A 12827-nucleotide genomic window follows, 5' to 3' on the forward strand; every position below is an offset into this window, starting at 1 on the left:
GGAGAGGCATTGCTAATTGTGGTAAATAATAAGATGTCACTAGAAATAATTAAAGGAGAAATAATGGTGTTGTTTCCTTCTTTTTAGAAAATCACCTGAAGGCCACCTAGAAGGCAAACCTTATGCTTCTGTGATCCTCTCTGAATTTTACAGAGATACATAATAAAGTCACATTCAGATTAACTGCAAGAAACAACAGTATGGATGAACACGGAATCCATATCAATGTAACGTTTTATAACAAACTTCCTGGCACATGGATGGAATTTTTCAAGACGGTATTATTGAGCACTCCCAAGGACCTCCCTGAAATCATTCTAGTATTGTCGTTGATCTGTGCTATTGGAGGTAAGTGTCATTCTAGCTCCAATTTTATATTATGGGTATATAATATAAATGCTACTATGGGGAATTCAGGCAAGTAGCAATCATGGGAAATAAGAGTTTTGTACTTAAATTTATACTTTTATCTCAATATTTTCAATCAAAACAATTATGTAGCATATGACTTCCATATTCTTCTCCATCGGATTAAAAATATGCACAACTTCCTACTGGCTGTGTCAGGGTTCAATCTCAGCAATACGGTTAATGGAAGCAAATGAGCAGAAAATCACATGTTAGGGTAGAATGTCTCATGAGTTATACTCAAATGATAAATTTATGCCTAGTTATGATACAAAGAACCAAAATAAAGTGCTGTTCTTCAGGGTTTTTTTCCACTTTCTTTAAAATTTATATATGAAGAAGCAGAAAAACAATTAAATGAAAGAAAAAACTATGATGTTATTTGTTGCACTTTGATAACAATGATAATGTTTCTCAGGAGTTTTCATTAAAATGTATTCATTAACCTTTCATTGCAGAATTGCTAGTTAAACTAACCTATTATTTATGGTGTATTCAAAAATTAATATAAATATTTCAGTAAAAACCAGACAACCAATGATTGCTAGCAATGTTACTAAAGATTATAAGGAAATGAGATACATCATGGGAGAAATAAAGCAAGAAACTGATAGATTAACAATTACACTGATTCTGTGTACTGCAAGTGTGAGGGAAGGTCTCAGTTATAGGAAAATAGAAAATTAGCAATGGAACAGTAATTCATTATCCTCAGTATTAAGAAATCATAGCACATAAAAGTTCTATATATGTGATATTATATTGCCTTTCAGTAACAACATTTTTTTTGCAGCATTTTTGAACATGCACTTGAAAGACTTTCCAATTCCTCTCCCTGTGATATTATTTTTAATTGGATGCAGTTTTGAAATACTAAGTTTTACATCTTTCCAGGTGTGTATAATAAATGAGTATTTTGCACTATAAGAATTACATAAATGCAAAGATGGCTTAAGAAAATTTACAAAAATACTCGTCCCCTCTCTGCCCCACTTGTGCTTGTGATGGAGATGCTTGTGATATAGAAAAAGGATCAAGGGCTGAAAAAGGATCAAGGGCTGAAAAAGATGAGATCCATCTATATATAGTCAAAGAAGAACCCAGGACTGAAAGTATGTAGGCAACTCAGAATGAGCGTGCATACAGCCCCTGCGCAGCAGTGGCCAATGGGTGTTTCAGCAGAATTCAATAGCGTAGACAAGAAATCGGCTAACAAGATGGAAGCTCAGGGAGAATGTGCTGCTGGTGCAGAATTTTAGTAGCAAGATAATTCTAATATTGAACCATCTTTTGGCCTCAGAAATGTTTCATAGGGTTTCCTTAAGAATAGATGATAGTGTGTAAGCATATCTAGGGTAGAACATATGAAAAAATAACTTGTCTGGAGTCAGAAGTGAGGAATAAGGTAAACTACAGATATAGCCAAGGAAGCTATAGTATTTTAAAATAGTTGGGAACAGAGTCAGGGAGAAGAAAGGGAAAATGCTTAATCTAAGTTACATAGAATGCATTACTGTATATATTACATAGAACTATAGCCCAGGAGTTTGTGGCAAATGTCTGTGAAGGGCCACATAGAAATTTTACAGTATGTAGGCCTTATGATCTCTGTCCAGCTATTAAACTCTATCACTACAGCTCAAAAGCAGCCAAGGGTAGTACATAAATGAAGTGGCATGGCTGGGTCCCAATAAAATTTTATTTACCAACAAACCCACAAAAACCAGTAGGCCAGATTTGGCCCAGGATCTATAGTTTGCCTACCCTAGTTAGTCAGCATAGATATGAGAACTTGTCTGAAAATCATTGACTTTCCCAAATAAAATTAGCCAGTAATGTTAAAAATATTACAGAAAACACACATTCATGTAAAAAACCAAAAGCAGGTTATTTCTTCACTTATCATAAAGAGGTTTTATAATTATATGATTTTAACAAAAATGCAATTTCAATTATTTCTATAAACTTTATTATTTCAGTAACTTCTTCAAAGGAAGAGACCACATGTCAAGAGTTGTGAAGGGATTCAGATTTTACTCCACTTTCGAGCTAGCCTGCCACAATTTCATGGTCCAGGCACAAGACAGGGAATACCTGGGTTAGAGACAGAGGATTTATTATGCAATAACAATAATCAGAGTATGAGCCTTATCCTGTGCTTGTTCTCAGAATCCCCATTGCACAAAGAGAAACAAAGAGAGTTAGTGAAATCTGCACACCCAATGGGACTGAATTATTAAATGAGACACCTGAGTTTAGGGAACCTGAATCTTTTAAATTAGATTGTAAAATCATTTGCTTGCTTGTCCCAGAGGGAGAAGTTATTTTTATTATTCTCGGCTGTAAATTAAACCTGAACTCTCCTCTGGAGAAACACTCTTGCTCTGTTTCCCAGCCTTACAAGTATTCATGAAACGCAATCAGGGCCTGCTTTCATTAGACCTGGAGTAATAAAAGTAACTTGTGGAAAATTATCACCCCAACAATAAGGTATTGTCAGTGTTTATGAGTGAAAGGTGAGTGGATATCCATAACCGGATTTACTAATGTCAATTAGATATTTTATGATGCACATCATTAATCAGTTATTTCATAAACTTTATTAACTTTTCAGTTTCTATTTTGTTAGTCTTTTATACTTTCACATGTATCTTCTATATAAGCCATGACTAAATATTTGTATTTTCTATAATTTAATATAATCATTTATTCCTTCATGGATATTTGTGTGTTAATCCATCCATCTGAAATTTTTCTCTTGTATGCCTGAAAATCTACTATGTATTCTCTGATTCCTATGTCAATGTTTCCTATACCTGTTTACAAAAATAAAATAGGCATACATTAACTTTCTTCTGTAATTGGCAATAATAATCAGATGGAAAATAATGAAAATCCAATAGAATTAAGACTCTAGCACTTACAAACATTATGTCATAACTTTTCAGATTTTTTTTTTGTAATGGTACCAGGGGTGCTTTATCACTAAAGTACATCTCCAGCCCCTTTTAAGTTTTTATTTTGAGATAGGGATCTTGCTCAATTGCTTAGGACCTCAGTAAATTTCTGAAGCTGGCCTCAAACTTGAGTTTGCTAGATTTCAGATGAGTGCCACTTATATCTGATATATTTTCAGATTTTCTTTCTCCATTTCTAGAGATAAGAGTATGTGGTATATATTTATACTAAGAAAGAGATGGACAAATAAGAATAAAAGAATTTTATGTTACTAGATCCAAAGATATGCAGATGCCATACAATGGATGAACCCAGAGTTATTTTTTGGTATATTTACACCAATAATTATCTTTAATGTTGCATATGACATGGATGTATACATGCTTCAAAAGTTATTTTGGCAGGTAAGTATTCTTTTTCAGTAATACCTTTCACTCATGAACCATATCATTTATTTTCAGATTTTTTAAATTTTGCTACAAAATAGAAAACAAAAAGGATTGAAAAAAAGTACATAGTATCAGAGTCTAAATTCAGCTTAGTATTTTAGTGAATAAACTGTATCTTGGCAATCATCTAGCACATTAGCAACCCAGGGGGAACATGATGGGATGGGGGGAGCAATTCTGAAAATCTGACTGGCAGAACTTCAATTAAAATTTTTGTTCTGAGAAGCTACAAGAGAGCTATTATGGAATATATTAGCTCTAGGAAAAAAGAAACTGTTAAGAAAAATCAAGTTTTAATTCTTACTGTCTAAAGCTTCCTATATCCACATTTCAAAGAATAAAAGCAGATAAGAAAATGCATAGAAGCAGACGTAACCCTATTTAAAATTATTATTTTTCAATCTTGGGAAATTGGGACTGTATCAGGGAAAGAACTTGTGATAAACTTCTTCAGATCAGGAGCAGGATGTATATTTCTTTCAAAGTAATCAAAACAGTTTTGTAAATAGAAAGCATTACCTAAAACAAAACTATTAGAACAATTTACATTTTAATCCAAATCCAGGTACATTAAATTCAGACAAATGACACAAAATGAAACTGAAAAGAACAGAGATATGATTTAGGTTGGGTTGACTCAGATGATGTCCGCTAAGCCATTTCCTGCATTTCTGGTCTTGTGGGATGAGGTAGGGTTTTCAGGCAGGGGTTAGCTGGAACAGGGCCAATTGAGAGTCTCCCCATTCATGCATCTCTTGGTAGGTGCTGTTAGTGTTATCTGGTTCTACGTTTCTAAAAAAATTGTGATCATCTGCTTTCTAAAATGGAATATAAAACCAATCTGATTTTTCTACTCTGAACTTTCTTTGCAGATACTTTTAATCACAATTCCCGGCTTTGTGATTAATTATGTCTTAATTCTTTGGTATCTGCAATCCGTGAATAAATTACTTTTGAAGACCATCCCATGGCTCCTATTTGCAGTTATTCTTATGAGTTCAGACCCCATGCTGACTGCAGCTGCCATAAGAGACCTTGGTAGGTATATTTTTCTTATTTCCTGTATTGAATATATCATATTTTATAGTTCACGTTTGTTTATTTTAAGATCCCTTTGTGTGTGGTAGTTTTTCACTATGTGAAATAGTCTAGTGAGGACCTGGAGGATTAGTAAAGATTCTGGAAGTGAGGGTTAGGACAGAAGAATGGGCTTAGATAGTGTCAGTAATGGGCTTAGATAGTGTCCAAAAAAGGCCTTATATCCAGTTGTGAATTAGGACAGGAATAATTTAGAATTCTTTATACATGCTTCTACTTGAGCCAATAGAACAATTCTGAAGCATTACACTGTTCCATACTCATGTGGTGACGTTTCTGTTACCCAGTTTTGTTTTGTTTTTTTTTTTCTTCTCTCTTTTAACAGTCATTAGGATGATGTCACTCTAAAAGAGAAATTCCTTTGGAGTCATTGTCACCATTAAGACCAAAAGTCTAAAACAGTCAAAAATGAAAAAAATTATCAATCACATAGTGTTTATAATATATAAATGTCTTTTTGATAAATAAATCTATATTTAAAGGTAAAATACCAAGTTAATTTAAGAAAAGCAAAACAATCTGAGAGCCTCATACAAGAAAAGTAATAAACTAATTTCCTCCCCAGTTACTTTTTAATAATGGGTACTAAAAAAATGCTTCAAAATAGAATACTAATATGACATGCCCATGTATATTCTCTCTCTCTCTCTCTCTCTCTCTCTCTCTCTCTGACACACACACACACACACACACTCATTTCAATTCCATTTTCACTTTATGGCCAGTTAAGGAGAAAAGACCTATATGAGACAAGTGGAAAGAAAGCATGAGGTAGACACAGCTTGTGTAAATATATGAACAAATACAAGAATAAAGGAAATTGAATATTCACGAAAAGGAGTGAGGTGAAAGTTTGGAAGGAAGTGCCAATCCAACATCAATCACCCTATCCTCAATTTGTGTCTTCCTCCCCCTACTCTTTTAACCCATATTGCTACTTTTATGTGACTTTGTGTCAGCACTTTCTTTTCAATAAATTTGAGGGAGTTCTATAATACCTGGAATCTGATTTCACATCTTTTCTTTTTTTTTTTTTACTTCTTAATGTTTTTTGTTGTTTGTTTTGTTTTTTTCTGGTATTAGAGATTGAATCCAAGGGTGTTTTACCACTCAGCTACATTCTCAGCTGTTTCTATTTTTTATTTTGAGATAGGGTCTCGCTAAATGCTTAGAGTCTCACTAACTTGCTAAGGCTGGCCACAAACTTGTGATCCTCCTCCCTCAGCCTCCCAAACTGCTGGGATTACAGGCGTGCACCACTGTGCCCAGCTTAACTTCACAATCTTGAAACCCAGTATTCTACTGATTTTTTTTCTAGCCTGTCATTTTTTAATTTAAATAATCTATTTGGTGGATCTTGCAAAGTTATTCTTATAAATGTTAGCCATCTTGATACTACCTTTTTTTAACCTTTAATTAATTAATTAATTAATTTTTATGTGATGCCAAGGCTTGAACCCAGCACCTTGCATGTGCTAGGCAAGCACTCTACCACTGAGCCACAACCCCAGCCCCTTGACACTACCTTTTTGAGTTTTATTTTTTCCTCACTTTGAATCTTTCAAAAAAATTTTAACTCATTTCCTCTTAGCAGCATTTTTGCCTAAATTTTCTAAACAAGATTTATAAATGCATGTTCATATATATTTATAAATGTGCACTGATAAATTACATTTATATATCTATTTATAAATATATTGCTATTTACACATATACATTTATATACTCTATATAATTTATATATTTTTTTTATTGGTTGCTCAAAACATTACAATGATCTTGACATATCATATATCATACATTTGATTCAAATGGGGTATGAATTCTTATTTTTACCACATGTACAAATTGCAGGATCACATTGGTTATACTTCCACGTTTATACATACTGCCATACTAGTGTCACATACATATGCATATGAATGATATAGTATCTTTAAAAAATTAATCTGCCAGGACTATCAGTAGACTACATGAGTACATCCATATTGTCTTGAGCTTTCTTTGTTCTTTGGCTTATTTTATACCCTTAAGTCTGTTATTTCCAAATATTCACATTTTCAGAATTAGGCCACAATAGCAGGTCTTGCTGAGTAATGAATGTAGTGTCTTACAGCAACAATGGTGTGCTATTCCTCATGAGTATGGCAGTTCCCATGAGATGGGCTGGGCTCTCCCATCTGGTGGGAAAGCCAAGGCATGCTGCAATGATGGTGGCAGGCATGCGACAGAGAAGAAGTAGAATTTTTCTGCTTTCATCAGGTCTCATAACAAAAGAGACTGGATCTTTTCACACAGCATCTTGCTGTATGGATACAGGAAAGTGGAGGAGTGGACCCTTGAGGCAGATAAGCTGTCTCAGAAATTGAATGTCCTAGCCTTTCTTCTCTTCTATTGGCAGACTTATTACATTAGATCGTGATCCGTTTATAGAGTGGTTGATTCACAGAAAGGAATTTTACTATATAATAATATTTTTCTTCTATGGTTTTTACCCGAAAATTATTAAAGATACTCAAAGTTACAACTTAGGTAGTATAGGCAGAGGAAAAAAGATGACCAATCAGTGTTTCAACTTGGAAGATCATCATAAACAGACATGAATCAGGATGAAGGTAGGTAATACCAGGGTGCTTTCTATTCATGGAGCTTGATTTCTTAATCTATGGAAAGGAATGTATGGGAAAGTCAGATCATTTCTAACTGGATAATCTACACAATTGCTTTAATACTTTACTTATGTATACACACAGGTCTTTCAAGAGCCCTCACAAATCTTATTAGTGGAGAAAGTCTGATGACCTCTGTTATATCAATAATTGTATTCAGTACTGTTGTGAATATTAACTTCAAAAGACAGTATTCGAAGTCCAAACCCCTAGGTAAGGACCCCCCTTTTTTTTTCAATTTCTTAAAATAAGATTTCTGGATTTTCTGAAAGCTGACATGGGTTTCATAATATCTTGCCATAAACTATGCTTATAGATATAAAGTAGTATTAGCTGGGTGCAGTGGCACATGCCAGCTCAGGAGGCTAAAGCAGGAGGATCACATGTTCAAAACCAGCCTTAGCAAAAGCAAGGTGCTAAGCAACTCAGTGAGACCCTGTCTCTAAATAAAATACAAAGCTGGGCTGGGGATGTGGCTTAGTGGTCAAGTGCCCCTGAGTTCAATCCCTGGTACACACACACACACACACACCCGCAAAAAAAGAAAGAAAATAGTATTGTATACTGATTTACACTTTATATAGTGCTGCCACCACAGCTTCCTTATTTAATTAATATCAGTTGTGGTTTTGTTGTGAATATAGATAGGAGCTTTTCCTGAGGATGCCTATAAGAGCCAGATTCCCCAGACCTGGTCTAAACCAAAACACTTGACAGGGGTGGGAGTAGGGGCTGTTGTTAAGGTGCTGCAGAACAGCTAAGAGGATAAGCCGAGACGCACATTTACTAGTAGTGGGAGGAGGTAGCTTCCCTTCTATTTGCCCTGGGACCATCTCCCAGGAGTATCATAGAAAGAGGTCAACCCAGGGAGAAAGTGAGTTACATAACCATCTACAGGGCCAGAGAGCAGTGCTGCGGACAGCAGCGGTGCTCATAAGTGCTCTCATTCACCCTTTTCAGATAACCCTGAAACATGAGGGATTTCCCCCCTTTTATCTATCATATGCACATGTGTGCATAAAATAAATGACATACGTGCATTATAGTAAGTGATCTTAAAAATATATCTGTGTAATTATTACTCAGGACAAGAAATAGAGTGCTAAACTTGTAGAAGCATCCTTACTTAGTCCCCCTCCCTGGTCAAAACTATATCTCCTAATTTTTTTTTTTTTTTTTTTTTTTTTTTGGTATTGGGGATTGAACTCAAAGGCACTTAATTTCTGAGCCACATCCTTAACCCTTTTTTATATTTTATTTTGAGACAAAGTACCACTGAGTTGCTTAGGGCCTCACTAAGTTGCTGAGTCTGGCTTGGAACTCGAGATCCTCCTGCCTCAGCCTCCCAAGCTTCTGGGATTACAGGCATGCGCCTCCATGCCCATGCCCAGCAAAAAAAAAAAAAATCATTCTTAATGTGTAATCTAAATCACTAGGCAGTGGGAGAAGGGGAGAAGAGGTGTCCATGAAATAAGAATATTTTCATAATAATACTAAGAATTTATTTACCTTTTTTTTTTATCATGTTGGCATTTGCACTCATTTTGGGAAAAGCAGTGGTTATTGGCCTTCTTAAGAAAATAACGGTATTCCACTCACCAGGCGTCTTCTGTAGCATTTCCACATCCCACTATCAACTTTCTCCCCTTGAGCAAAGAATGTTTGGGAGGTGCCTCCAGGGCATGGTCTAGCCCATGGAGAGGTCTGTATGATACCAAATAAGCCACTCTGTTGAAATGGCACTGGGTTCGATTCTCAGCACCACATATAAATAAATTCATAAATAAAGTAAAGGTCCATCAACAATTTTTTAAAAAATGCGATCTTTCTGCTACATTTCTCTCAGAAATGAAGACTATCCCAAATTACCTTTCTAAACACTCAAAAAGTGTGGTGCTAGCTATAGTTTCTCCTGTCTTAGAGAGTGCTTCGTTGTTGAACATCCAGCCAACTCTGTTCACTTCTATTCTGATCCACCTCCGCTTTGCCCACCCTATGTCTAAACTTCTAAGTAAAGACTATTCTTTCCCAAGAAGACCCATCTTGGGGACTACTTCTCATCTCTTCCTTACAGGAGCTGGTAGCCAACAGTTATCCAATTTGGGAATATGAAGCCCTTGCTTTCAGCCTCTGAGACTTGTGAGCAACAAACTAGTAAAAATTTCCTCAAATATGATCTCCCTGAATATGACTAAGGTGAAAATAGGAGATTTTCTGTGTCCAGAGCATCCTAAAAACTGAAGGGCTGCTGGGCACTGTGTCACATGCCTGTAATTCCAGTGAGGATGAGGCAGGAGAATTGCAAGTTCAAAGCCAGCCTCAGCAAAAGGAGGGCATTAAGCAACTCACTGAGACCCTGCCTCTAAATAAAATACAAAATAGGACTGGGGATGTGGTTCAGTGGTCGAGTGCCCCTGAGTTCAATCCCCAGTACCTACCCTACTGCCAAAAAAAAACAAAAAAAAAAAAAACAAAAAAAACCCTGAAGGGTCAACCTAGGGATAACTGAAAAGTACAAAGAAGTAAAATGGTTCATGCCAGTCAAGAAGATTCATGTCAGCTAGAATAGTATTGTACCTGGCCCCATTTAAAATATGATATATTGCCAGTGTAATGGTGCACACCTATAATCCCAGTCTCTGGAGGCTGAGGCAGGAGGATTGCAAATTCAAGGCCACCTTTAGCAATTTAACAAGACCCTAAGCAACTTAGCAAGCCCTGTCTCAAAATTAAAAAAAAATAAAAAGATATGGGGATGTGGCTCAGTAGTAAAATGTCCCTGGGTTCAAATCTTCAATGCCAAATAAATAAATAAAATATGATATAATGTTCACAGAATTTCAGAGAAACATATCAGAAATTATATCTACAGTCTAATCTAGAGGACTTTCTTGAAAATCACTATAAGGGGAAAAAGGTGGGGGGAGTACTAATGTGAAAATTGGCTCATTCTTCAATTCAAAAATTATTTAGTGATGTGCACAATGTCATAGATCTTATTCTAGGATCTAGGAATTCATGAACACAGTAGACAAAGCTGCCTTCCTTTGATAGAGATTGCCTTGTAGTTTTGATAGCAACCAATGGAACAGAACTTTGTGGACTTATTTTTAGGTTATTATTAGAAGGATAGAAAACTAAAATAATAATAGTAATAACTTCAGGAATAAAAACCATGCTGGACTAACTTACTTAGACATTAGGACTTTGAACTTGTAATAACTTTGAAAGAAAAATTTTCCTTAAGAAAACAGATGTTTTCTGAGTAAATTTGCTTCTAAACTTATGAAGTTATTAAATAGTGTTACTCTTTGAAGTTATGACATATTTTATAACAGAGAAAAATTAACAAGAATATTGTTCTTACATATCCAACTTGTATGTTAGCATTTTAAGAAAAGTGTTATGTAGTAACAGATTTATTTGCTTTGAGACTTTTCCTTGCCAACAAATCTAGGCAGCAAACATGTTATTTATTAAATGTTATTTTCCTTTCTTTTTAAAAAATTTTTAAATTTATTTTAATTAGTTATATATGACAGTAGAATGCATTTATGCACTTTGATACATCATACATAGATGGGATATAATTTCTCTCTTTTTTTTTCTGTTCTGAGTATACATGTTGTAGAATCACATTGGTCATTCAGTCATATATACACATAAAGTCATAATGTCAGTTTTGTTCTACTATTCTTCCTATCCCCACATCCTCTCCCCTTCCTTCCCTTCACTTCCCTCTACCTAATCTAATGTAACTCTATTCATCTCTAGTGCCCCCCTACACTTAGTGTGAATTAGCATCTGCATATTATAGAACACATTCAGCCTTTAGTTTTTTGGGATTGGCTTACTTCACTTAGCATGATAGTCTCCAACCCCATCCATTTACCTGCAAATGCCATAATTTCATTCTTCTTTAATGCTGAGCAATATTCCATTGAATATATATACCACACTTTCCTTATCCAGTCATCTACTGAAGGTCACTTAGGTTGGTTTCATGTTTAGCTATTGTGACTTGAACTGCTATAAACAATGATGTGGCTGCATCCCTGTAGTACACTTATTTTAAGTCCTTTGGGTATAAACTGAGAAGTAGGATATCTGGGTCAAATGGTGGATCCATTCCAAGTTTTCTAAGAAATCTTCATACCGCTTTTCATAGGTGTTGCACCAATTTGCAGTCCCACCAGAAATGTGTGAGTGTACCTTTACCCCTACATCCTCACCAACATTTATTATTGTCTGTACTCTTGATGATTGCCGTTCTGACTGAAGTGATTTTCCTTTCTTAAAGGAGAAAATAACTTTCCAACAGAAGTCCTCTAACTCCAGAGGCCTGTGTGCTTCTGAAACCAGAGTCAGCCTCCATCTCATATTTCAGTGACAAGAAATAGCAGCTCCATGGCTGGAACTCTTGTGGCCTGGAGAGCCATGCATGGAATTCCCCTCTCACATTCAGACTATTCCAAGAGATACTATTCTTTTTAGCTGGTAAATCTAGAAACTATGGCTCTCTTTTTGACATGGGAATGAGTGTACTTGGGAAGGACTCTCAGTCACCTCATCAATCCTGATGGTGGCCTCCCCACCAATGGAGGTTATGGACAAAAACTTTTAATTTTTATTTTTTTTAAGAAATAAGAATAATACACTTTATTTTAACAAAAACTATTTTAATATGTATTTTCAAAATATGTATTAAAAAGCCGAACCTCAGAAGATCAGAAGTCTTCACAAAAAAATGCCATTTCAGACACGGATAACTTTAAATTAACCTCAGCTTATGGACAAGTACTCCTAAAAGTACTTTTTCCCCCTTCATCTGCCACCTCAGAGCACCATTTTAGGATTTACTTGTTTTTGTTGAGGCAGTTGTTGCTGCTCAGGGGGGGCAGCCTTTGCTTTGGTTGATTTCTCTCTTTCCACCTGTTCCACTGGACTGTTCCTCTGTTGTAGGGGACAGATGACACAAGGCACCAAGCTAACAGGAAAGAGTTTTATTTGGCTGCAGCCAGGTTCAGAGGGCACAGCTTCTGCTATAATCAATTAATCCCCTGAACCCCAAGTTCATGTAGTTTCAGAGTTTTATACCCAGCATGTAAGGGGAAGGGCTCACAAGTTCACAGACTGCAGAAGTTCACATAAAAGCAGCTTTTTCTTTCACTGTTCTGGGCAAGTTAACCCTTCAAGGACAACACCTGAGGAGGGGAGAGCTTCTCCTCCCCTTTTTTTTCCTCCC

General features: G+C 35.7%; 1 protein-coding gene across 1 annotated transcript in view; it reads left to right on the forward strand.

Annotated features, from left to right (window-relative positions):
- Nucleotides 1-200: 200 nt before the first annotated feature.
- Nucleotides 201-12827, forward strand: part of Slc9c1 (solute carrier family 9 member C1) — an 80905-nt gene continuing 68278 nt past the window's right edge. The window contains exons 1-5 of the mRNA XM_027935908.2: nt 201-348; nt 1202-1302; nt 3642-3770; nt 4688-4853; nt 7667-7795. Of these exons, the coding sequence (XP_027791709.2) occupies nt 201-348; nt 1202-1302; nt 3642-3770; nt 4688-4853; nt 7667-7795 (673 nt within the window). The remainder of the gene's footprint in view (nt 349-1201; nt 1303-3641; nt 3771-4687; nt 4854-7666; nt 7796-12827) is intronic.

Source organism: Marmota flaviventris, chromosome 8, assembly GCF_047511675.1.
Source record: "Marmota flaviventris isolate mMarFla1 chromosome 8, mMarFla1.hap1, whole genome shotgun sequence".
In the NCBI taxonomy this organism is placed as follows: domain Eukaryota; kingdom Metazoa; phylum Chordata; class Mammalia; order Rodentia; family Sciuridae; genus Marmota; species Marmota flaviventris.